The following is a 27,354-nucleotide window of genomic DNA, read 5'->3' on the forward strand; positions in this document are numbered from 1 at the left end:
TCCCTTTTGATCCGCTATCGCACACGGATCAAAAATGAGTATTTTTGAAAACTGTAGTTAACGGTAACGACAACTCGAGTATCGTATCGCAAGGATTCTTGTTTTGATATTAACTAATAGAAATATAATTGGGGGTTTATGATTTCAGAATCGAATTTAAGAACATAACAATTAAATGATTAAAATAAGTGATTAAATAAATAAGTTAGTCTACTGTTTTCGGGTTCCTGCTAATCAGTGGTTTTTACCTTACCAATTCCCTAAGCGACTTCGATATCTATTCGATTTCAATACCAACTGATAAGCGCAACCGATATAGAACAGATTGAATTCCTATTTTCCGAATTAAGCAAACGGATTAAGCCCTCGTGAATTAAGCAAACACGAATTACAAACGCGATTCAACAACTAAACGACGTAAATAGCGATTAAAGATTAGGAATACAATCAACCAAATTTAATCAACACATTCCATGAAACAACAAATTAAGCAAATGTAATTTCATAAAATAGAATTGAAAGAGAAACGAAATTGAATTGATAAATTAAAAACCTCAAAGCGTCGGAACGCGATTACAGTAGATCAACTCGGGGGATTAGTTCTCCATCGTAATCGTGAAGAAAATAATATTTTTCGTGAATAGAAGGTCAAACTACTGTAGCGGCTGCCAGCCCTTATAAAGCAAAATAAGGTTTTCACTAAAAATTCGAACCAGGTCAAAAACATAACCCAGGCCCATAACAAATGACCCAAAACAAAAATATATCTAATGCTGAAACTTCAAATGAAATTCTGGAAATGATGCACTCCGAATACGCCTTTGACTCCAACATTAAAGTTGTAGCTCTTTCTCTTAGCTTTCCGGCGATTATTAGAACGCGCCGATCTGATTCCCGGAGCTCCATTTATGATCATTTTAGTGCAGACTGCTAATGCTGAAAATAGAGTGCAAAAATAAATTGATTTATAAAAACACATTAAAATAGAAAAATAACCAAGGTAAAGTATGGAAATGCATAAGTATAAACATAGAGGAATGTGCATCAAAATGCACTGATCACCTTTGCACTAAGCAAGAAACTCCAATTTATAGGAAAAATTATGTACTTTTCGCTAGGCGCACCACCTTCTTTCCTAGCGCGCTTACCCTGCTCTGCCCAACCTCATTTTCTTCCTTATAAAGCAATGCTTGCATGTATGCCATATGGCCCTATCCTCCCTCCCTGTCTAGTGCACCACCAATTCAATTAGCGAGCTAACCCTTGCGTCACCATGAAGTAGTTGCAACTAGATGTGCCATCTGGCCAGACCATCCTTTGCCTAGCGCCTATACTGGGCCTAGAGTGCTTTGTTCTTCGGGTTTTTTCTCTGGCCTGGCTTCTACATGATTTTCAATTTCTTTTTACCTATTTTTGATTAATACATATTAGAAAAGTCCAAACAGGTATTTTCTTACTTTTCATAGATAACTTGGAGGTTTTTGTATTGATTACTTGTGAGTTAATAAGTGACAACGTATTTAACATAAATATGGAACTTACCAATTCTCCCTAATTTATCTTTTTGTTTCTCCTCAAACAAAATTAATTCGATGGTTCAAAAAAAAATTGAGTGCATGTTTCTACTTACATGATTGACTAACTTAGGTCAAGAGTTTGAAATTGTTTTTGTGGCTTGCTATTCTTTTAAATGCAAGTTCATAATAAATATCATGACTATCCATAAACCATAACATACAGATGAATGTTTTGCTTGACCAAAGTAATGTTTTTAAAAAAATAATTAGATCAATAATTAATCATTTATCAGAATCATGATCTCATTGAGTATCTCTCAATGGTTCGTGTTTCCCTCAAAAAACCTGTCAGTACATGTACTATAGTAATACTTTGTATTTCGACTAAACATTATCACAAGATATATCATCAGTCATGGATCATTAAGGTCTTTCTTTAGGTTGTAACGTGGTTGAGCTTATAAAAAAATATTGGTTTTCTTTGGATTCAAAAGCCTAAAGATAAAATATTTCTTTTCACGAATTTTTCTTTGTTTGTTTTCACTTTCTTACAACCATTTCTTGGTGCCCTTTTCTTTTTGTATGCTTGACTTTTGATTTTTGAATTTGATTTTGTCAAAGCATTTTTATTCCCTTTTCAGTTTTCACTGCACAAGTACTACTTGAGTTTTTATTTTGAAGACAATGTACTTTTTTCTTTTTTTACCCAACTTTCATTTTTTTCAATACCATTGCTTTTGTATGATCTCCTATCCTTAAGATAAGGTAGTGAACATTGTTTTTCTTTTTAAATTTTACTAAGGGGTTGTAACTTTGAAAGAACAAAATCTTTTATCGTACGACTCAAAGGGGTTTGTTAAAGGATTTACACCCTTATAAGGTAGACTTTTTAGGTCAAGTAGTTATTCAATCAATACAAACAATGCCTTGATCATATCCATGACTTTCAAATATATCAAGTAATTAGCAATACTAATGCAAAGTCTACATAGTAAGCATGTATGTCTACTCTCATTATTTAAGTAAAACATGAAGTTGCATACATCTCACTTCGGTAGGCTTATGACTCCTGACTTATGACAACATGTTTTCTCTAGACACTAGAAAAATCAAACTTTGAATAAAGTTTTCACATATAGTCATACATAAATTATGAATGAAGCATTTAAAAAGAATAAATCTTTTTTCATGCCATTTGTTCTTTGACCTTTTATTGTCAATCATTGGTGGTTTCATGCATTTTGACTATTCAGATCATCATCTAAACCATCTGCAGTTGGGCTTCCTCCGGCAGGACTTTTTCAAAAAAATTTCATTTTTTTTAAATTGACACTTAATTATGAAAACAATTAAATAAACCGATATAAGTTTAGCTTTGATAATCTTTGCATTCCGTCCCTGCGAAAAACATTTGCCTCTCCTCACGCAACAAAATAATGAGTGGTTTAAAGATGACTTCACCTAACCCAGGGATCATCGCTTAGCCCGCCTATGCATCTACGTGCTAGGCACACTGAGTCGCGCTTAGCGCTCCCTTTGTGACATCACCAAATTTGTCTTTTTTGTTCAATTTCCTTGATACAAGCATATTAATTTTAAAAGTAGGCATTCACTTATGGTCAAAATATTTAGAAAATTTTGAACTTGATTATGGTCATGTACTTAGTACAAAATGGCCAATATTCCCAAGTTCATTGTGCATGGACAATGTTAGTAGTTCTACTACATAAACCAAAATATAGTTCTAATTATTCTTCAATCATAAAATTAAATGAAACTAATAAAAACTATAAATACTTCACAATGATGAAGTCAATGTTGTCCTGGTCAATCACTCTTATCAGCATCATCATCATCATCATCATCATCATTCCTTTTAGCCTATTCTTCATCCTTTGCTTAGGCTCCTGATGCTCCACTCCCACTAGCATGACCTCTGTTTCATTCATAATGAAATGGCCCTTTCATACCCCAAAATTTTCCCATCATATTTCAAATAATTTGGTTCAAACACTGAGGAATAAGCTCAGTTACCTATCTCCTAATCAAAGACCTCCAAGCTAGGGTTTTGGGCTTATCAAAGAAAATGATTGAATCAAGGTCTCAAATAGGATTCATATGATCTCTTATGATTCAAATTACTTCCATGACAAGTTTCAAGCCTCAGATCCCAAGATTGCTCAGTCAAATACTCAGATAGTCAATAGTCGACTAGTTTGACCTAAAAGTCAATTGTGGTCAAAATACAGTCAAAATTCCTGATTTTTGGGTAAACACCCTTATTTTGAAGTAACATTCACCATTTGATCAAAGTTTGATCATGATTAATCAAGGAAAGCTCAGAAATCACCAAATGTCTAAGTTACTAAGTTAAGGTTTCTAGGAAAAGTCAACCCAACTTTGACTGATCATATCTCTCACATGGTTCATAATAAATTCCCCAACCAAAGCTCATTCTCAAGGAAATTTGATTCTCTACAACTTTGATGTTGGGTCCAAGATCAATAAATGCTTCCGCCTAAGAGATATAAGTCAAAACATTACAGGTCCTTCTAGAAGCTCGCAAAAAGCTGTTTTTTGTCAGGAGTCATATCTTCAAGATAAAATCCTAAAATGCAAAAAATGTTCCAAAGTGGGTTGTAGAGGACATCTTTGGCTTTCCAAAAAGTACAAGATCATCTCCATATGATAAAAATTGAGTGAGTTATGATTGGAAGAAACTGGGTAAAATTTGTAAAGGGCATGAAACCACAGTTGATAGATTTTGAGTTTTTGAGTATTGGGCCTATTTCGTTGAATTCCAAACGTGATTTTGACCTTATGAGAAGCCCATGAATCCATTTATATTTATTTTATGGTTTTTATTTATTTTATTTTGAATTTATTCATTTAAATTCAAATTAAATCAAGTAAAATCATAATTAAATATTAAAAAATCATGTGATTAATTTCCCATATATTTAATCAATCTAAAACAATCTTGGGGATCAAGGGAAACATGAAAGGAAGTGTAGAAAATAGATTGAACCAAAAACGACAACTTTGCATTCAAAATTTCAATCAAATTTCTCATCATCAAAGCACATGATTTTATTTGATTTTCTCCAAATCTTTCAACCCTATTTCGTTCCTCTATATATAGACAACAAACTCAGAGCATTAGGGGACGAAAATTGGAGGCAAGGGTTAAGGATTTCAAGGTACAAAAATATCAAAGAAGTTGGAAAATTCGTGTGGATCATTCCAAGCACTTTCAAAGTTTTCTAATCGTCCCATTCATCTCCTGAGGTAATGTAAGGAAGGTTTGGATCACTAACCATGCGTGAATACACTTAGGAACTCGTATACCATGTTCATCACAATTACATGCATTCTTGATTCTTGTATCTCACGATTTAATGTGTTTAAACGAAATCTAACCATATGTACAAGTTCCTAATGATGCTTAGAGCAGGATTGAACCATTGGAACGGAGCTTGGAGGCCTGTAGCGTGAAACGCCATGGCTAGGGTTTGAAGGTTGCTTCCTTCAGAACTCGTGTTTTCAGTCCGTCTTTGTCCAGATAAAAGGCTCTGTCGTGGTCGCAATGTGATGATCAATCGATCTGGGCATTTGTTTTGAATTGTTAACGTGCTATTTTGGAGCTTTAATTTTTACATGTTTGCTACAAAAACTGGGCATCAGAACCGTAGCCAAACTCTAGCTACGTCGTAGCAAAAAAAAATAAATGTAGGTTTAATGAAGAAGAAGAAGAAGTGTGCGTGGCAGGTTGGATAGTTCTCATTGGCCAGTCAATCGCGTGGGGACCACGGTGACTGCAGTTTTTCACTTTTTCCCATTTTATCCTGGCTTTGATATTTAATGCTTTGGTCCCAATCCACTAACACCAACCAAACGCAGTGCATCTGGCAGAGGGTAATGTGTGGTAATCTTAAAGACCTGGGTTCGAACCCAGGTATTTTTGTGTATTTCTTTGTTTCTAGATCCGGTGCTCTCACCCTGGGGGCGCTTGCAATACACCTTCGTCTATCAACCCTCATATCCTCAAGCCACTGGATCTTGCGCCTTAGATGATGCTGACACACCATGCACCCCCAAGACTTTGCCACACCGAATCCCACCCGGTTTGACTTTATCTTTCTTATTTTTTTATTAGTTTAATATCTTTTCTTTTTATTTCTTTTCAAACTTTTTCCAATTAATTTCCTTTAAAAAACTTATTTTTTTCTTTCTTTTTATCATACAAGATACTTTTAATTAGTAGATTAGATTTTTTCCATCATGAGATTTAATTAAATTATTTTTTTAGGATAGATAATTTACTTTAGGCTAGATTAATCTTAATTAATTTTAGACTAATTAATTTAGATAATTTAAATTTAATTTTTAGGTTTTCATATTTACCCTTTTTAATCAAAACCATGTGACTATCAGTAATGTGAGGAATTTAGGCATAGGTCTTCCCCTTAGTTTTTTTCACTAAGTTTTTTTACGATAATAATTAATTTAATACCATTAGGTTTTTTACAAACCCTTAAGGTGTAAGTTTTTACCTGCTTTCTTTTATTAACCATGATTAACTTTTGCCCCGCTCGGGGTTTGCCTTTTGCCTTGCCTTTTTATTGGTTTGCCTAAATTATTACCATTTTAATTTTTGATTTGTTTATTCTTTGCAATATTATTGTATTCCTTCTATATTTTGCCTCTATTTTCCCTGCAGGTGTTTATTGTAATAGTTAAGATTTATATTTCCGCCTTTATTTTTCTGCCCACAGGTGTTTATTGTAATAGCGTAGGACTTTTATTTTTCTGCCTTTAATTTCTGCATTTTTAAACTGCGCGGTTAGTAATTCTAGGGAGTGCAACCCTGAATTGAATTAGGATAACTAATTACAAGATAAATAACTGAAGTTAACCACATGATTGTGCCACACACACCTTTAGGGTAATCCCTCTTGTTGCCTGTTGCCTTATACTGTTGCCTTGTTTCCTTATTATTGTTGCCTTTAAAATAGTCAAGTCCCTCGATTCCGAGGATACCTAAAGCAAAACAAATGTTGCCTTCAGTTCATTATCATCACCAAATTTGTCCCTCGATGTTGCCTCGGTAAATGATGATTTGTCCCCATTGCTAAGGTATCCTCGCATAGATTAATGACTATTTTATCCTTCCCTAAAGACTACCCACCTCTACATGGCAGGGACAATTTTATGGCGAACGATACTTCCTCGATGACCCTTAACATCCAATAAAAAGGACTTCCTACCCTCCTATGATATGGATAGTCCTGAAAAGCTAAAAGAACATTTTTATAATTTAAGGGTAGTTGCTATTAATTGCTTGCTCCTTTTCAAATTCAAATTCAAAATCTTTTCCCACTTCTTTTCAAAGAATCTTTTCAAAAGACTACGCTTATTTACAAGCTAAAGTTCTAATTCAAATTTCTATTCACACACTACTTTTCAAACAATTCAAACATTTTGAAAACAAAGTGAGCTAAGCAATTAAGAGCCCATGGATAACCATGGATACAAAGGGTGCTTTAAACCTTCCCTTTGTATAATTTACCCCCGAACTCGAAATTTTTTAAAAAAGTCTTTTTCTGTTCTTTTAGTCTTTCTATAAATTGGATAAAATAAAAGTCGGTGGCGACTCTTGCTATCCGCACATTTCAAAAAGTCAGTTCTCCCACCGTATTAAAGGCCTATTAGTAGGCCATTGCAAATAACTGCTTTTTTTCATCTTGAGTGGAAACTGACTCAAATGAAGCATGTGGCTCTTGCATCTGTAACTGCAACATGTTCAAAGAATCATTAATAGATAGCATATTTTTGTAGTATGCCTCAGAGACATTCCAACCATAGGAGAAACAAACTCTCACATCAGAATTCATGTTTTCCAAGCTTATTGTCTGATGTTGAGGTTCACTAGGTGCAACAAGAGGCTCTTGCGGTGGTGGCATTTTCTCTACGTCATGTGCAGTACCGGGTGATGAGTGTCTAATCCAGCTTAACCACCTGCATGATATGATGATGATCTAAAATGTCAACACCAAGATTCTTCATAGAATTCACAATCTCCTAGATTTTGTTGGAGATTACTCTGACAATATCCACTTGTTTCTCTTTCACTATGTACCAAATCAACTATGGAGTCTTCAGAGTAGCAAAGGAGGTGCGACTCACAAGTATAACATTGTTGATAAGAAATGTCATCCATATATAAGTTTAGAGTTTTTTGATGTTAAAATTAATGATTGATCTATGTTACTTTGACTTTTACCACAATATAAGTCAAATGATTATCTGATAGCTCTTAACCTATGATACTCTCCCAACATTCATGCAATCTTTTCCATGTCTCATATTAGATTGTTTTTAATTTGACAAACTTTCGTTAGTTATAAGTTAACAATTTAATTATATATATATATATATATATATATATATATATATATATATATATATATATATATATATATATATATATATATAATTTTGAAAATTTCTTAACCAACCTTCTAACCTTCTTGGTCACCTTTGGCGAATTTATAAAAATACCCCTTGTTTCGGAAGTTCATTTCCGAAAACGTACTTTCATTGGAAAAAAAAGGTGTTTTCGGAAATGAATCTCCGAAAAGGTGAATATTTTAATGAAAAATATTGATTTCGGAGATGCATCTCCGAAATAAGGTTAATTTTCAGAAAATTGGTGAATTCGAAAGTTCATCTCCGAATTCACCCCCCTTGGAGGAATTCGGAAATGCACTTCCGAAATAAGGTCTGGACAGAAGAAAAATAACAAACAAGAACGATTCGCTTTATTTAATCGGATGAAGACGATGGAGGAGACGCTGCAATAGGTTAGAAAGTCCTGATCCTCTAGAAATCCATACCACATTGTAACTTACCAACATAATAAACAACAACTAAAAATTTATGAGCAAACTATACTTACATCATAGTGGTGTAGATCCTTATCAGCCACTCGCAACTGAAAATGATTAGCACGAACTTGAATTTTCCTTCCCAATTGACCATAACCAGGTCGGTTAGGGAACCTAACCGCCTTCTGAGACGACGGAGCCGACTCTAGAGTAGCCTTCTGTTTAACTTCGGCAGTCAAGCTCTCGATGGAAATTAGAGCCGAACTCAAGGAAGCAACCGGCGCTGCAACAGATGGAACAAACGGTGCCGCAACAGGTGGACGAACAACCGGAGCTGCAACGTATGTAGGAGTAGGAGGTGGATGTCCGGAGGAGGTGGATGATTGTTGAGAATGTGCAGGAGATGGTTGACTCCTGCAATTTTCGGGATGGTTTCCTCGACTGCGGCGAGACATTGTGATGAAAGCGGTTACAAGAGAGAGAAAATGTGTGAGTAGAGGAAAAGAGTAAAGATCAAAAATGATTTTGAAAGTGATTGGAAGAAAAATGGGTGAGAGAGCAGACTTTTAAGTAGGAAAGTGTTACCACATTTCTTAGAAGGTAACCGTCTGAGAGTGGTGGGGGAGAAAGAAAAGACACTTCGAAATTTCAAATCAGGTTGATTACAATTTTTATCCTGTAATGGTTTTCTTACCTGATTGTAAAAAATAACTGAATTTTGATGCATTTCCGAAATTTAAAAAAATCTAAAAAAAAATAACTTCGGAGATGAATCTCCGAAGCATGGGTAAGTTAGGAATTTCTCTGGGGTGACCCCCATAGGAAGTTGGGTAAAGAAAAAATCATAATTTTTCCCTTAAAAAAGTAAATATCTATTTATAATATTGTAAAATGAGTGGGAGCACTAGTCCATTAGTTTGAATGAGCCTATATATTAAATTTATTTATTTTCTTGAACATTTTCTCATAAAAAAAACAAAACATGAACTTTTATTTCTTCTATATTATTTCTTTTATGTTCTGTTTCTTTTTTATTAGTTGTTCACTCCCTTCTCTAAACGTGAAATATATGCTCAAATATGCGAGTCATGTAAAGCACTTGTCAAATGTTGATTGGCTTGAACGCGTCATTTGCTCTGCAATCACTTAATAGTACAGTACTTTTTGTTTTGTTTTAATATAACACGTGTCCACGTGCGATGATAAATATATGTAGTACCAAAATAAAAATGAAATAACTAGATATAAATACAAAAGTTAGCCACAGACTCATTAAAAAATCGAATGAAACAATTTCATATTATAGGGTTAGAGAGAAGTATTCATGTATAGGGTTGGAAAGTGTCTAGCAAATCAGAATTTAATTGGGTTGAAAAGTGTCTAGCAAATCAGAATTTAAAATAAAAAATGAAAAATATGATATCAATTGTTTTATATAGAGTATCTAAAATATTAACAAAATAACTAACAAACTGTATCTAATTAATCAAATAACTTCTATATTGTGTTACTTGTTTGATTAAAGGTCTTTTTTATTTTAGTTTTAAAAAATATTTTTTAATATTTTTGAGAATAATTTTTATAATTTTCTAAATATTAAAGTTTTTTAAATTCATTTTTTATAAATTAAAATATTTTTACAAAAAGAATAAATTAAAAGATAAATTTTACAATTCAATATAAATATAAATTTGAAAAAAATCAGATATTTTGTTAAAGATATTTCAAATATAACTTTTTTGAAAAAGTAATTCAAAATAATTTTAAGTTTAAGTGGTTTTTTTAAAATTTTAATATATAAAAAAGTTATTGTAATCTAGAAGCATTTTAAAAAAATATTTAAATTAAATTTTTATTTAAAATTGATTAATAAGAGTATGTTGCTCTTAAAATTACATATTTCAATTCTGATAAGTTAAATAATTTATATGTTAAATGATTGTTCAATGTAATTTTAAACGAGTATCATGTAAGTGGATGGTGAAATTGATCACTTGAATTAATTAATCAAATAACAATTTAAAAAAAATATAATTCTATAAAAATTATTTAGAAAAACCTAAAACTAAATTTTTTCTAAAATTTTAAACCACTAAATCTCATTAAAAGTTCAAAAAATAGAGAATCAATTCTTTATATTAACTATGAGAAATTGAAGTGCAATCTTTCTCCACAAGTTCAATGCCTCTATAACCACTTGAGTCACATTTATTGGGTAGTATTAATTAAAGTACTAAGGAGCAAAATACTAATTTTAATTAGAAGAAAAAAAATAGAAGACATTAATTTAAATATTTAAAAATACATAAAATAAACATAATAATTTTTTCTTATCAGCTTAATTCGAGTAATTTATTTAGGTTTTTATGGTTTTGTTTTTAGTTAGCATTTGGAATTAATTGATGTATAAGAAGGATATATACAAAAATTATATTATTGATTTATGATAAGGAAGCTAAGCATGGAAACCGTGATAATCTAACTCTTTGTTTGTTCCCGTGGACTCAACAAAGAATCCATAAATTTCAAGCGAGAAATAATCTCTCTCTCTAGAACTTCTCTCTCTCTAGAGCTTCGCTAGACGAGTCTTGTACTTATACTCCCTTCTTCCTTTACCAACAAATTAAGGAACTGTGACTGAACAAAACAAACATCCATAACTTCCCCATTCTCACTTTTCTTTTTCAATTCACTTTTTTTTTTTCTTTTCTTTTAATAAAGCAAACTGTTGATAAATAAAATCGATCTCTGAATTTTGAGATTCTCAAAACCCAGTTGCGGAAAAATGAAGCTTCAGAGGTCATCTCTGGCTTTATTTTTATTTCTAGGGTTTCTCTTACTATCGTTGACGCCGTCGTCCACGGCCAAATTCCTGGTGGAGAAGAACAGCTTGAGGGTGACGTCGCCGGAGTCTATCAAGGGAACATACGATAGTGCGATTGGCAACTTCGGGATTCCTCAATACGGTGGTAGTATGGCCGGGAACGTTGTGTTCCCGAAGGATAATCAGAAAGGGTGTAAGGAGTTTGATGAGTCGGGGATTTCGTTCAAATCGAAAGCTGGTGCTCTTCCAACGTTCGTTTTGCTCGATCGGGGAAGTATGATTCTTATGCCTTCGATTTTTTTGTTATGTTGTGAATTTTTTAGCTTGGTTTAGTTTGTTCTAGAATATTGTTTTCGTTTTAGTTGATGGTTCTGGTTGTTGTTGAGCTAAAATTGGCTGATATTGTTTGTTTAGTAGTGTGATAGTGTCACTTTAGTGTTGTTAGGTTAGTGAAGACTTGCTATGACTTGTTTTTCTATGCTAATATGCTTGCTTATCTATTGCTTTGTGCTTTGTATGTTTGGTTTGGCTTTTGGAAGAGGCAAAAGCGATTCTAGAATTGTAGACTTGATTTTGGAATGATTTTTTGAGGTGTTTGGTTCTGCCTCCATAATTGAATCTACTAGAATTTGTAGTTTTTGAGTTCAAACGTGATGTTTACATTGAAATTTATTGTTCAACCCAATTTTGCAAGAATTTATTCGAACATAAATCACTTTATCTTCAGTTCACTTTTAGCCAAAATCAATTTCACAGAATCAATTTTTTTCACTGCAGAACCAAAGACATGTAAGTGTTACTTGATTGCTTCATGTTCAAAGGATTCTGCATACTAGATTTAGTATTTAGGTTTTCAAAGTGCTATATGGTGTACCTTTAGTTTGTTTGAATGGATTGGTTGTTTATGGTTGTTCTTTATGTTTTAATTGATGATTGAACACGTATGGATCCAGTCATCTATATTTGTGTTTCATTTTACACTTGCACTGAGGAATTGAGAATGTGTTTGCATGATTTACTTATAATGATGCTTGTTTTGATGTCTTAGATTGTTCTCTCTTCTTGTGGATTCTTAATGCGGGTTACGTGTTTATTGCAGGTTGCTTTTTTGCTTTGAAGGTGTGGAATGCTCAGAAGGCTGGAGCTTCTGCTGTTCTTGTTGCGGATGATATTGAGGAGAAACTAATAACCATGGACACTCCTGAAGAGGATGGATCATCTGCAAAATATATAGAGAACATAACAATACCTTCGGCTCTCATAGAGAAAAGTTTTGGTAAGAAATTAAAGAGTGCCATAAGTAATGGGGATATGGTGAATGTAAATCTTGATTGGAGGGAGGCCGTCCCCCACCCAGATGACCGTGTGGAGTATGAGCTGTGGACCAACAGCAATGATGAGTGTGGAGTTAAATGTGACATGTTGATGGAATTTGTGAAGGATTTTAAGGGTGCGGCACAAATATTGGAGAAAGGTGGCTTTACTCAGTTTACCCCCCATTATATAACTTGGTACTGTCCTCAGGCATTCACGTTAAGTAAGCAATGCAAGTCTCAGTGCATTAACCATGGAAGATATTGTGCACCAGATCCTGAGCAAGATTTTAGCACTGGTTATGATGGGAAAGATGTGGTTGTTGAAAATTTGAGGCAGTTATGTGTTTACAAGGTGGCAAATGAAACCCAAAAGCCTTGGGTGTGGTGGGACTATGTCACTGATTTTCAAATTAGGTGCCCAATGAAGGAGAAAAAATACAACAAGAAATGTGCTGATGCTGTCATTGAGTCACTTGGCAAGTGAATCTTCATTGCTTTTGATGTTTTTCTAGGGTGGTTGAAAACAACTTCTCAATTATGATTATTCAATATCTGCAGGTCTTGATATTAAAAAGATTGAAAAGTGCATGGGAGATCCAGATGCCGATTCTGAGAATACTGTTTTGAAAGAAGAGCAAGATGCCCAAGTACTCATTTATAACTTTAATTTGCTTATGTTGTCGTTTAATTGATTGTACAAGATTGCTATGGTTTTTTATGTATGTATAGAAAGATCTTTAACAAACTAGTTTTTATAGATTGGGAAGGGATCACGAGGTGATGTTACCATATTGCCTACTCTAGTTGTCAACAGCCGTCAGTATCGAGGTTTGTACAATGTGCTTCGCTCATTGATATTGCTTGAATTTTCAACTCTTAAAATATTGTTCATTTTTGTTTTTGCAGGAAAATTGGAGAAAGGTGCTGTTATGAAAGCTATTTGTTCAGGTTTTGAAGAAACTACTGAACCAGCTGTTTGTTTGAGCAGTGGTAAATATTTGCTATCCCTTACTCATGAGGTGGATATACTTTTGTGTAACTTTTAGTTTAAAACCCAACTCTTTTTGATTGGCAAACCTTTTACTTGATAGAGGTGGAGACAAACGAGTGCTTGGATAACAATGGTGGTTGTTGGCGGGATAAAGGAGCTAACATAACTGCATGCAAGGTATTGTACTTCATTGAAAATAAGTATCTAATGACAGGCCAAATTGAATTACAGTTTCTGTATTCAATATTCATGTATATATATGTGAATATTTATGCAGGATACTTTCCGCGGGCGAGTATGTGAATGCCCTTTGGTAGATGGTGTGCAGTTCAAAGGAGATGGTTATACGACTTGCGAAGGTTAAATACACAGCCTTTACTTCTCTATTTGCATAAATTTCATCAAAACGTTATCTAAGTCTGTTCATGTTACTTAATTGAAGAAAAAGACAGAGATTAACTTGGGATGATCCATATTTGACATTGTGAACATTAATCCATGATCTTCCTAGGCATGAAAGTTACTCTCATGAATCATGATTCCTCATTTTTATTTTGCGAATTTATTAAACTTCACTGAAATGAAGTAGAGAGATTCAGGGATTGGCAACTTATTGTTATCATTTCTGTTTATTGTGTTTTTAAGGTTAAATTATTTTGTAGGCTCCTATAGTTCATTTCATTTTTTAAATAGTTTCTATTGTTTCATTTCATTTTTAAATCCCTATACTTCTATTTTAGTAAATAGATCTCTCGTAGTTGGCGGCTGTTATTCTCTGTCAGGATATTCCCAGTCATTTTCTAGCCATTTTATGTTACTATTACTGATTTCATTAACTTAAATATACAACTTCGTAATAACTTAATATGTAGGGACCTAATTGAAAATTCAGGTGGTGTTTGTAAGAGCTTATTTGAGCTTGTCTTATGACATAAACACTTGTGCAAGTGTTTGGAAGAGCTTAGGAAAATAGCTTTTGATTTTCCCATTATTCTGTTTTCAACTTATTCTCATAAGCCTCACAAGATGGCTCTTAAAAACAATATATGCATAGGATATATGGACTTTACCCTGATTATCTCTTTGATTGTGAAACAGCACATGCATAAATATTCATATGATGAATACTTTTTGAATAATTACTGAATTAAATTGTTTACTCGAACACGCTCCTCAGTAATACTTCAAGAACATGTTCCAAATTTTAGGGATCCTGTTGAAAACTTTTAACGAGAGAGATCTTGTCATAATTGCAGTAAAAATATAGGAACCTAAAGAGTAAATTACCTTTTTTAAATAATGTGTATTCATAGTTTCACTCAGCTAGTTTATTATGGGTTTACAGCTAGTGGACCTGGACGGTGCAAGATTAACAATGGAGGTTGTTGGCATGATGCCCGAAACGGACATGCATTTTCTGCTTGTTCGGTTAGTTGCTTCTCTTGACACTTCACTAACTTGTTTTGTCTTCACTAAATATTTAGCATTTGAATCTTTTTGAAAACGAATCATGACTTACATTGTCATACCTTCATGAACAGGATAATGGAGGGGTTAAATGCGAGTGTCCTGCAGGGTTTAAAGGTGATGGTGTTAAAGATTGTACAGGTGAGATTGTTTAAATGTTATTTGTTTATTTTATTTACTTTTTCTGTAGTGTACCTTGAAGTATTAAGGTTACCCCGAGCACTAAGTTTATACACCTAAAATAGAATCCTGGACCTTGTGTTTAATATGTTCTTGAAAACAAATTGTTTTTATTATGTCGTCATGATAGGTGGAAATTCTCATTAATCTACTAACATGTGAAAAATAGTATCGCTGTTTTTCCGTCTCAAATTAGATATCACCGTTGCCATTTTCTGCCTCAAATTATTTGTCCTTTTAGATTACCAATTACCAATGCAACATCTATTGCTTTTTCCCATTAATTTACCCCTTATTTATTGTATTTTAATTCATCTAGCTACTCCACTACCTACTATTAATAAGTGTACCTACTATTAATAAGTGTACCTACTATTAATAAGTGTATTTTAGTAAATGACACTTGTTTTATCACTTGATTCAATTTGGATTAGTTGTTATAGCTTGTGTGGAAGCTCTTCAATTTTTAGAAGTATTTGTTTTCTTACTAAAAGAATTCTTATAAGCTCATAGTTTATGTGAAAACATATATGAGAGCATCTAAAGTCGAGGTGCAAAGTTGGGTTTTAAGTAATGCCTGCTTTTAGAAGACTCAATGTAGTTGGCAAATGACTTAAAATACTTGATCCAAAAAAAGGAGATGAGAAGACTTAAAATTGAAAGGCATATTGCTATCTCAGTTACTAGTTAGTAAAATATTGGTAAATTATACTTGGATAGATCATATTTTAACTCTATCTCACGGTTGAAGTACTTAACTAGTCATAGTATTCCTTCAGCTCAAATTTGTGACATTGGTGATACCTGGGAAAGTTTTATCATAACTAGACCAAATGAATATCTGACATTGAACTCCTTTGTGCATCATCCTTGCAGACATTGATGAATGTAAAGAGAAGAAAGCATGTCAGTGCCCTGAATGTAGCTGCAAGAATACCTGGGGGAGCTATAACTGCACTTGCAGTGGGGATCTTCTGTATATCAGGGACCATGATACCTGCATAAGTGAGCTACACACTTGTCATATTTTTTTTCATTCTCAAACATTTGAATAAGCTTTTTTTCATATTCTCTTTTCGGTATTCTGCAGGTAAAACTTCTAGCCAGGAAGGAAAGTCTGCTTGGGCTGCATTTTTGGTCATTGTAACCGGCTTAGTTCTGGCCGCTGCAGGGGCATACCTTGTCTACAAATATAGAATAAGGGTAAGCTTGGTTGTACTTTCCCAGTTTAATTTGGTGATGTAGCCTTCTTTATTTTCAAATTTTATAAGATTTATCGCATGCTTTGAGATTCATTAAATTCCATACCAAAGCTGAGGTTTTTGTTTGACACTCTACTACTGAAACACAACAAGTGTACCAGAGAAATTTGCACCAGGCTACTACATAGACATTTCTTCATTTATCATTTTCTCCTTCTGTAGAGAAGGTAGAGACATTTTCTTCATAATATTTGACTGTATTTTGTGGGTGTTTTTGCAGTCATATATGGATTCTGAAATAAGGGCCATCATGGCACAGTATATGCCCTTGGACAGTCAATCAGAAGTTGTAAATCATGTCAACGATGATAGAGCTTGAAACTGGAAAGAGCATGAAACTGAAAATGCGCCAGCCTGTAGGCAGAATCATGTGCTGAGACCAAGTTGTGGCATTCCTTGTACCTTTTCAACTTTTCAGAATTCAGAGCATTGAATTTAATTAATAGACTGTATCATATGAACAATAAAAAGCTGAGAATTAGATAGATGTCCTGTGTTTTTTTAGGGCAGACTTTTAAGTTATTTGAGTAGATCTGTAGATTTTCTGTTTATGTGACATCTTGTTCCACTCATATGATTGTAACTTATTTTGCTTTTAGTACAGGTTTATGTTAACACTGTTCTTCCATTGATTGCTGGTGTGTTGTACTTTGTTTATTTTCTTTCCTTTGTTGGCTTTGACAAATTTGTCGAAAAACTAACCCTGGGGAATTTGATTTGTGGTGGCTACTTGATCACACAGGTGAGTTTGGGATGCATTATGGAATTAGTCATCATATCCTTGATCGAATGTACAGATGAATGTACATCTCTGCTGACATAAATCCATTTTAATATATATTGAGTTTTAACCATTTGGTTATTGAAGAAAGAGAGGCCTTGATAATTCATATTAGGGTTAATCTTATTCATTTATGTTGAGGTTCCAAACTCATTTAGCTGTGACAGGATTATAGGATTACAAATTAATTTTGGATTTTTGAAATTCAGTTGTGGCAGTAATATGCTATTCCAAACTCATTTAGCTGTGACAGGATTATAGGATTACAAATTAATTTTGGATTTTTGAAGTATACAAGGTATGATGCCCAAACTCATTTAGCTGTGACAGGATTATGGGTTTACAAATTAATTTTGGATTTTTGAAGTATACAAGCTATGATGCCATTGCCAATGACTAATGACCAGTAAAACGGTTGAAACAAACTTCAATAATCAAGAAACAATGAATAATATCTCATGGTTCAAAAATACACATGGTTAATCCTTAGGATTAAATAAATGGTGCTAATGAATAATTAAATACCTATCAACAGAATAGAAAAATCACAAAGTTCCAAAATGGCATGCAGCTTCAACTCTTTATATTCTGCTAAATATCTATGGAAATTTGGTAGGTGTAATGTTGAGGTTTAGTCCAATGTTCATTCCATTGTAAGCAATGGGAGCATACATCCAGTGATCATCAGAGCTAAGAAGCTGTTTATTTGAAATCAAAAGATAAACAAACACGAATTAGTCTCAATATTTCTAAAATATATAATATGAACTTTTTTGGCACTGAAGTAAAATTTGGATTCTTAGTAAGGACTAAAGAGGATTCTCATGTTCTTACCTTAATTTGGACCTGCAAGAACTTCACATATTGCACAGCTTCCTCAAGCATGGTACTGATATCAACCTATAATTCAGAAGTAAGAAAATTAATTAATTTTAGCTTAACCAATTGTTTAACTATTGTTGAATTGCCATTGAGAAAGTTACCTTGGTTCCATTGGGGACTAGGCTTTGTAGAATTTTCAACCTTTCATTTATTCTTTCTCTTCTTTTCTGCATTATACAAAATGAAAATCTACTGAGATCTAATCTTTTAAGAGTTCAAAATCTCAGCAATCTTGGACAACATTTCAAAAACATAAAATTATTAATAATGATATTTTGAGGATATGCATTTGGATTTGGTAGACATACTTTTGCATAGACACCTTGTGGATCAGCGGAAGAACCTCTATCACATCTTGATTTTCCTTTTAACTTCATAGATGTTGAATCCTTCTGGTTCAAGATCGAAGACCCTTCTTCATTTAGCTTCTTAGAAGCACTGGAGTCATCCTCCTCTGAGCTCAAATTCTGCTCCTGAAGATCAGGACTTTCATCCTCTTCAGTGTTGCTTATAGATTTCGATTTCTTTCTAGGTTTGATATTTTTCTTATTCTTTTGTACCTATAGAATCAATAAAATCAAAATGATCAAATCAAGGTGAGAACAATACAAAATCAAACACACAAAATTCTTCTGAAAAAGAAACCGACACTCACGAGACATCTTTAGTGTCGGACACGGACACATTTTTATTTTTTCAAATTATTATGATATCTATATATAAATATCAGTGTCGTGTCTTTCTGTCTGTGTCACTGTTTGTTCCATAGACAAGAAATGATTAAATTTAAAAAGACAAACAAGATTTATGTTATCCTACCTTCATTGAGCACCTAGATCTTTTTCCTGACTTCTCCATGTTGATTTTAACACCATCTTCCACTGATTCAGAAACCAGTAACTCTTCACATTCCACGTGATCCTGAAAACTCTTGTCACCAATAACCTCTTGACAAAACTCTTCATCCGTATTGTTTTCGGTTATCTGTGCACTATCATTCCTTTGAACACTATAAGCGCCGAAATCACCATTCAGCATGGATATGTATCCAATGTTTGCTACTTGATCGTCATTCAAACAGTTGTAACTACCATTTGCATCAGAAATTGTGTCACTTCCATGTAAAAAACTCAAAAAATTGATGTTACTATTATCAACATTTTGAGGAAAATGGTCACTGTTATTCATGCTCACTATTGTGGAGTCATGTCCAGGCCATAATGTAGATGGAACTTCAAAATTGAAATTTGGATAATCATGCTGAGGGACTTGACAGTTATCAAGTAACTGGCCCATAAAATCAGCTTCCTCAGCTGTGTAAAATCCACTAAGGGAACTCCATTCTTCACAACTTTGCTCACAAGGATCCATTTTCTGAAGAATTTTATATGGTTTGTATTCTTTGTGAATTGTGATTGAGAAGCTTCACTTGATAATACACTGTATTTATAGGTAACTAAAAAGTGGAAATAAAATATCTTTACAAATAGACTTTATCCCTATAAAAAAATCTCAATTAATAATTGCCAATTATTAGCATCTGACTAATTCCTATAACTTTATGCAATATACATAAGTCAATGATGGAATCGCTTATAAGTTAGTATAAGTTAATCCCTTTGTTGTCCTATAAACACACGTCTTAAGGAAACTATTAATTACCCTAATTCCGTAGAGAGAAATAATGTTTAGACATAAAAAATATTTAATGTCAAATTTAATATTTTTGTTTTTTTGTTTTTATTTTTATTTTTAAAATGTGTGTGTCTAAAAAATTAAAAGTAGGAGAGAGACATATATAAACATATACGAGTGTATACGACATTATATAGATTGTTAATATTTTGATCTTGAAATATAAATGTTGTGAAGGGAAAATAACATTTTCAGATGAAATATACATACTATAGTAGTAGTAGGAATTAAGTGGAAAGATTAACTAATGTATTTGGTATTAAAAATCGATTTAGATATTGAGTCGACAACATCTCTAAATCATGGTTGGACCAAATGACAAGTAAATATGTACTTTTTTAAATAAAAAACTACAAAATGTAAATAAAAGTTACAGAAATTAGTCAATTTTGAGAAATTTTCCATCCTTCAAAAAAATTATTACGAGTGATATACATATTTGAGAGTTTAAATTTAGAACAGTTCCTATAGTGCAACATAATACTAAACTGTTTCTTAACAATAACAATTTTTTAACAAACTGACAAGCATAAGAGGCTAAAGAATTAACCTTATGACATGAGAATGACTATATTTGCAAATTTTTAAATGAACTTGCTCATGATTTATATGATTATTACAGTGCTTACGAGATTGTCAAAGAAATCAAGGCTTCATTGAAAAAGAAATACGACATTGAGGAGGCTGGTGCGAAAAAAATATGTTGCGAGCCTTGTCTTCAAATATCATATGACTGATGAAAAATATGTGGAGACTCGATCCTACAAAATCAAAATGATAGCTCATGAAATGAAAGTAGGACTTTTAGATGAAAAAAATTCAATTAGCTGTTATAATTCACAAACTACTCCCCTCTCTTAAAAATATTTAAAAGATTCTCTATGCCACAAAAGGAAATAGTTTTCTATAGAAAGTTTGATAACCTGTTTCAATATAAGTGGGGAATCTCGAAAACAAGATTAGAAAAAAGAAGTGTTGTCTGTTTCAAACAATTATGTGAGATATTAGATCGAACTCTAGGATAGCTTCTTGGTTCGACAATTCGACACGATCTTAGCATGTCGTCGAAGTCTGTTCACATGGTGTAGTCAAAATCGAAGTATGCTAGGATCGTTAGCATGTCTAATTGGGCCTGTTTGTTAACCCAAACTGTTTAAGTTAGCTTGTTCCCTAAGTTAGCTTGTGTAATGGGACTGTGTGTAAAAACCCATTAATTTAGTGTGTTAGTTTCTTATAAATAACATACTAGTTTCTCATCATTGTACAATGCAAATCCTAATTAGGGTGAGAGAGGTTATTTATTACTCTGTAACACTTGTAATTTTGTTTTAAAGAGAAAGTAAAAAAATATTAGTGTATACCCAATTCATCGTGTTCTTCTTGCTTCACTCTTTTCTAACCTTGTGGGTTTCTTATAGATAAAGAAACTGATTATACTTTGTTATTTCGACATTGTTTTTCACAACAAATTGGTGTGGTGAGCATGAAGAAGATGCCGTCAACAAAGTATGAGATTAAAAAGTTCACCGGAGTGAACGATATCGGTCTATGGCACTTGAAAGTCCTACTGGTTCAGCAAGGTTGATCAGAAGCGTTGAAGGGAGTCAAAGCCATGGGTGATGCGTTAACGAAGAAAGAGAAAACGAATATAGTAGAGAAAGACCACAAATCTATCTTATTGAGACTTGGTGATAAGGTTCTCCGATAAGTTTCAAAAGAGACGACAATGGCGGGTTTGTGGTCGAAACTCGAAAGTTTGTACATGACCAAATCGTTGGTCAACCGCCTCTACTTGAAGCAAGCTCTATATTCATTCAAGATGAGTGAAAACAAAATCTTGTATGAGCATTTGAATATGTTCAACTAGTTGATTCTTGATCTTGAAAATATCGATGTGAAGATCGATGATGAAGATCAAACGTTATTGTTGGTGTGTGCTTTACCATGTTCTAATGATCACTTCAAAGAAACTCTCTTGTATGGAAGAAAGTCTCTGATCTTTGAAGTAGTTCAACCAACCTTGTATTATAAGGATTTGAACGAATGTAAGGATCACAAGCAATCTTCGAATGATGAAGGCCCGTCGGTTAAGGCAAAAATCATAAAGAGAGATGGCAAGTTCGACAAGAAGAAGGATAAAAGTCAACAGAAGTCTTATAGTGGTTATACATATGGTATTTGGTGTTATCACAATAAGAAGGTGAGTCATACAAGAAAGGTATTCCTAGAACACATGAAAGATCATGAAGGAAAGAATAATGGAAACACAATCATTGTTCAAGATGATTTCGACTCATATGATATTCTTGTGGTTTCAAGCAGAAACTCGAGTAAGGAGTGGATTATGGATCCAGGTTGGACTTGGAACATGAATTCAAACAAATACTTTTTTGAGGAACTATATGATCAAGATTGTGGATCTGTATTGCTGGGAAGAAACAAAGCTTGCAAGATTGCAAGTGTTGGATCTATGAAATTCAAGCTCCATGATGAGCCAATAAGATTATTGACTGAAGTCAAGTATGTACCTAATTTGAAGAGAAATTTGATTTCTCTTGGTGAATTTGACAAGAAAGGATATGTTTTCCAATGAGAGAAAAATATCCTAAGAGTCATGAAGGGGTCGAAGGAAGTCTTGAGAGGCGTGATGAAACAAGGATTGTATACCCTTGAGGATGAAGTTATAAGTGGTTCTGCAGATGTTGCATCCACGAAACCTTTTTCCAAGATAAAAATTTGGAACATGAGATTGGGCCATGTCAGTGAAAGGGGCCTGGTCAAACTGGGGAAACAAAATTTTCTTGGTGGAGACAAAGTCGAAAAGCTGAAGTTCTGTGAACCATGTGTACTTGGAAAATCTTGCAGAGTAAATTTCAATAAAGGCGAACAAATAACACATGGATCCCTTGATTATATCCATGCTGATCTTTAGGGGCCTGCATGTGTCCATCACATTTAGAAGCAAAGTATTTTCTATTCATGGTTGATGATTATTCCAGAAAGTTATGGATATTCATCTAGAAGACTAAGGATGCAAATTTTGAGAATTTTAAAAGTTGGAAGACTCTGGTTGAAAATCAGACTGGCAGAAAGGTCAAGAGGTTGAGAACTGACAATGGCCTTGAATTTTACAATAAGGTGTTCGAGAGTTTTTGTGCAACCTATGGTATTGCAAGTCATAGAACTATTGCAAGTACTCTCCGACAAAATGGTATGGCTGAAAGATTTAACCAAACCATTTTGGAAAGAGTTAGATGCATGTTAACTAGTGCTGGGTTAAAGAAGATGTTTTAGGTAGAGACTATCTTAGCAGCAATATATATGATAAACAAATGTCTTTCGACCATGTTAGATATGAAGACACTTGAAGAAGCTTGGTTGGGACATCCACCAGATCTTAATAAACCTAGAGTATTTGGCTGCATAACCTATGATCACATTAGGCCAAACAAGGTCGAACCTAGAGCTCTGAGATGCATGTTCACGGGATACCCCAAAGGAGTCAAAGCTTACAGGCTATGGTCACATGAGGTCTATCACCAGTTGAGATGTATTTTTTAATGAATCTGAGATAACTTTCAAGAAAACTGGTGACATTGTTCGAAGTGCAGAGATATCTGAAGAAGAGCCGGATCAAGAAGAGATTCCTGTTGAGGTGGATCATGTCGATCACTACTAGAAATTTGGCCTACGGCCACGCTAAAATTTTCCACAGCTCAGAAACTGTGGCCATATATATGATTTGGCCAGGGTTTTATAAGCGTAGACTAATGTTTGAAAACATTGAATCCAGACTGCGAAACTGTGGCCTTTCCTTCAACTACCCACGGTTATTTAACTGCAGATATTTTAAGCCACAAAGTAAAACCGCAGCCTATAATTTTGACTTCAAACTGTGGCGCAAGCCCAAAAAATTATACCCCGCCAAATTTTCCCTCTTCTATTCACTTTCCCTCTCTTGATTATTTTGTTTTCTATATTTTTTTTAAATTAAAAAAAAAATTTAAAACACAAAAACATATCTTATTTTGTTTTCTATTTTTTTTTAAGATTAAAAAAAAAACTAAAACATTAAAACATCAAACACTTTTCCCTCATTCATCAAACACGTTTCTGATTCAGTGACCTTTCTTCTTCCTCTCCTCTCGCGCACAGCTCCGTCTCGCCGTTTCTTCCTCGAAAAATCCAAAAGTCATCTCCGTTAATCAACTCTCTGCATTCTTAAACCCTAAACCTTCCCCCTTTCTCCCAAAATCTTCTCTGCTTCTTTGCATTGTAAACCCTAAATCAATTTCCCTAAATCTTCTCGGTTTGACGAAGAAGTACAGATCCACGGCACTTCCTCGTCCCATTGTTGTCACTTTTCCACTCAATAACACCAATGTCTCAAAACTATCTCTAGCTTTTCCACTCTTCCCTCTTTCAGATTCAAAGTCTCTGCCATGGTTTCCACCGTCACAACCACAAAATAGTCCCCGCCGTCATTGTCAGCGGCGGAAGAGTTGGAAAGGCCTGTTTGGGTAAACAGCTTATTTGAAACTTGCTTATCAAAATAAGCACTTATGAAATAGCTTGCATAAGCTATTTTTCTAACAATAGATACAGTAAAGTATATCCAACTGTTTTTACTTTCATACAAGTTATAAGATGTTTTCAAGTTGTTCTCGTGAGCTCTTTTGATCATTCATGCTAGTGATTATGTTAGTAGATAAGTTCAAATAAGTTAATCCAAACATGTCTTTAGATCCGTAAGTATTGTTATTGTTGATTGGTGTGGCAGATTTGGAGAGTCTCCTATTGATGGTAAGACTGATACCAATCCTGAAGGATTGACAGCTGCTTATGGCAAGTGGTCTTTGGCTGTTTCTGAAAGATTAGTGGTTGTTTCTATTTATATTGATGCAGGTATGGTATGGTGTGAGAGTGCAGTTGGTTTTGTTGAATGGCATTTAGTTTGGGAATTGATTGAGTTGCATTTGTTTAGTCTTTGTTTCAAAAGCTGTTTTAGATTATTCTTTTGCCCTTTTTTAAGTTCATTGAGCAGGAGTTAATATTTGTAGGTGGGAAGATGATCTTTACAAACGTGTGGAATATGATTCTGATGGAATTGTTAAAACTCATATCATCAAGTCTCCTTTTGTTCAGGTACTGTTCAGAGAATAAGCTTTTCATGTATGTGATTAAGTTCTAATTAATTCTATCATCTAAGATTCATCCTGATAATTATTTTGAAGATACCTTTTTCCTATAAACCATTGTATATTTGTTTATGGTTCAGATTCCTCTTGGAGTTACGGAGGACAGACTCATTGGGTCAGTTGATGTTGAGGAGTCTGTGAAGACAGGCACGACTGTTTTCCAACCAGGCCTACTTGCTGAAGCTCATAGAGGTGTTTTATATGTTGATGAAATTAATATTTTGGACGAGGGTATCAGTAATTTGCTCCTTAATGTACTGACTGAAGGAGTAAATATTATTGAAAGAGAGGGAATCAGCTTTAGGCACCCATGCAGGCCCCTTCTGATTGCTACCTATAATCCTGACGAGGGTTCTGTTCGGGAACATATGCTAGACCGTATTGTAATTAATTTGAGGTACTGCTGTAATCTACAATTTCCCCCTTCAGAATTCTTTTTTATTTATGTACACATAACCCCGGGAAATTTGGGAGTCCCAACACTCCCTTGCAAACTCTGCACCTAATCCAATCGAATCTCTGTTATTTCCACTCACTACTTATTTGTTGTTGTTTCTGTATTTCTTCTAATTTGATTGTGATCTTTAACTGTTAAAACAACCGTAACTTGAACTGGCCCTGGTTTTCACTATAGAAACTATCCAAAATTCTATTCCCCTCTACTCACCCTTATTCTTCCAAAGAAACACTTTTTTAATCTGGGTTCTGCCAACAAGAAAACAGAGTAAAGAAGAATAACCTATAGCCTAAGCTATGCATGCAATAAATAAAATTACTTGGTCTCAAGAGTTACAAGCTGTTGTATGAATTGAACCGCAAATATGATTGTAACAATCATGCATAGGTTCACATTCATAATTTCATTTCTACAATTTTTTTAAAGTGATAATTGAGTTTTTTCTTCTTTCTGCAATGTAGGCTTTGCTGAGTAGATTGACAGAAACATTGATATGACTTAATATTTATGAAATGCAGATCATCTCGGCTAGAGAGTATCTCATGGAAGTTACTATTAGCAAAGAACAATTAAAATACCTGGTTATCGAGGCTTTACGAGGTGGTGTCCAGGTATGTAACAAGTTTTTTTGTTTCAAAAGAAGTTTTTTATATGGTAAATATGATGTACACTACAGATATCCATTGATTGTTAACTTTGGTCGACTATTTTTTTTCTTAAGGGAAGCAATTTTTCTACTTTCTAAAGAAGTAAATCACCAAACAGAAATCTCTATTTTCTTGAGAGGGCATCAAGATCTCTCTTAATGGTTTGAGTTACAGTCTTTCTTGATCTCCCTCTTCTCTACCTATAACTATTAGACTGTCCTTCATCAAGTGAGCGGGACAAGAAAACATTGGGTTGGAAGATGTGAGATGGTTCATGATGGGAGATGATGACACTGTTTTTATAGTTGATAATGTGGTTAGAGTTCTTTCTAAGTATGACCATAATCAATTTTATTATGTTGGAAGCCCCTCGGAGAGTCATATTCAGAACATACATTTCTCTTATGGTATGGCTTATGGAGGTGGAGGATTTGCTATAAGTTACCCTTTGTCTAAGGAGCTTGCAAGGATGCAGGATAGTTGTATTCAACATTACCCTGCTTTGTATGATAGTTGTATTCAACATTACCCTGCTCTGATATCTTTTTTTTTTCTGTTGTTTCAGTTATGCCTGTCTGTTATAGGATGGAAAGTGAATTTGGTTGAGTCGTTTCGGATTTAATTGCAGGCACGGTTTAATTGCAGCTCCGGTCCTCTTTTGGTTTCAAATTGCAGGTATTGAACCAAAGTTGTAGTGTTCAGTTAGCATTTTATTATGCTATTTTCCTGATGCATTCTTTCTGACTTTGAATTAGGTACTGCTGCACACAGGAACCGTGTCTTTTAAACAGTTGTACGAGCTAAGATTCTTAAAGCTGGTAAGGGTGAGCCATATGAAGTAGCAATAAAAATTATCCGCAATAATGACACCATGTGAGTGATTTTTTCACAGGCTATCCTTAATTAATCTTTTTTGCATTTTGGGTAGTAAAGTCTCTTACACATTGTTATATGTCTGATGTGTGGAATAGGTACAAGGATGGTTTGGATTAGTTGGTCATTTAAAAGAAATTAGTAGGTCTATATCCGGATGATAAGCTTCATTTTATTCGTTTCCTTTCAAGCTTTAAGTATAGAAATTATCTATGTTTAGTTTTTGAATCTCTAAATATGAATCTGAGTGAAGTTTTAAAGAAGTTTGGTTGTAATATTAGCCTTAGGCTAACTGTTGTGAGGGCATATGCAAAACAACTATTTATTGCACTGAAGCGTCTCCGTAACTGTGGTGCTCTGCATTGTGATATAAAGCC

The 27,354-nt window shown here is 33.9% G+C and overlaps 3 protein-coding genes across 3 annotated transcripts; 2 read left to right on the forward strand and 1 right to left on the reverse strand.

Annotated features, from left to right (window-relative positions):
• Nucleotides 1–10,870: 10,870 nt before the first annotated feature.
• Nucleotides 10,871–17,076, forward strand: LOC131630598 (vacuolar-sorting receptor 1-like). Its single transcript, XM_058901371.1, has 12 exons — nucleotides 10,871–11,502; nucleotides 12,328–13,020; nucleotides 13,103–13,191; nucleotides 13,303–13,372; nucleotides 13,451–13,534; nucleotides 13,636–13,712; nucleotides 13,813–13,894; nucleotides 14,881–14,963; nucleotides 15,077–15,143; nucleotides 16,059–16,187; nucleotides 16,273–16,385; nucleotides 16,665–17,076. Exons 1-12 carry the CDS (start codon nucleotides 11,190–11,192, stop codon nucleotides 16,761–16,763), a joined length of 1,899 nt encoding a protein of 632 aa, XP_058757354.1. The 5' UTR covers nucleotides 10,871–11,189; the 3' UTR covers nucleotides 16,764–17,076.
• Nucleotides 17,077–17,509: 433 nt separating this feature from the next.
• LOC131630599 (transcription factor bHLH84-like) lies at nucleotides 17,510–19,500 on the reverse strand. Its single transcript, XM_058901372.1, has 5 exons — nucleotides 18,927–19,500; nucleotides 18,416–18,667; nucleotides 18,209–18,274; nucleotides 18,060–18,125; nucleotides 17,510–17,923 (listed from the first exon to the last, which is right to left on the reverse strand). Exons 1-5 carry the CDS (start codon nucleotides 19,476–19,478, stop codon nucleotides 17,825–17,827), a joined length of 1,035 nt encoding a protein of 344 aa, XP_058757355.1. The 5' UTR covers nucleotides 19,479–19,500; the 3' UTR covers nucleotides 17,510–17,824.
• A 2,646-nt stretch (nucleotides 19,501–22,146) lies between these two features.
• LOC131630616 (magnesium-chelatase subunit ChlD, chloroplastic-like) lies at nucleotides 22,147–26,141 on the forward strand. Its single transcript, XM_058901392.1, has 5 exons — nucleotides 22,147–22,322; nucleotides 24,583–24,707; nucleotides 24,847–24,947; nucleotides 25,081–25,397; nucleotides 25,976–26,141. The coding sequence occupies exons 1-5, from the start codon at nucleotides 22,147–22,149 to the stop codon at nucleotides 26,028–26,030; spliced, it is 774 nt and encodes a 257-aa protein (XP_058757375.1). The 3' UTR covers nucleotides 26,031–26,141.
• The last annotated feature ends 1,213 nt before the right edge of the window (nucleotides 26,142–27,354 follow it).

Source organism: Vicia villosa, unplaced genomic scaffold, assembly GCF_029867415.1.
Source record: "Vicia villosa cultivar HV-30 ecotype Madison, WI unplaced genomic scaffold, Vvil1.0 ctg.000711F_1_1_1, whole genome shotgun sequence".
Taxonomy (NCBI): domain Eukaryota; kingdom Viridiplantae; phylum Streptophyta; class Magnoliopsida; order Fabales; family Fabaceae; genus Vicia; species Vicia villosa.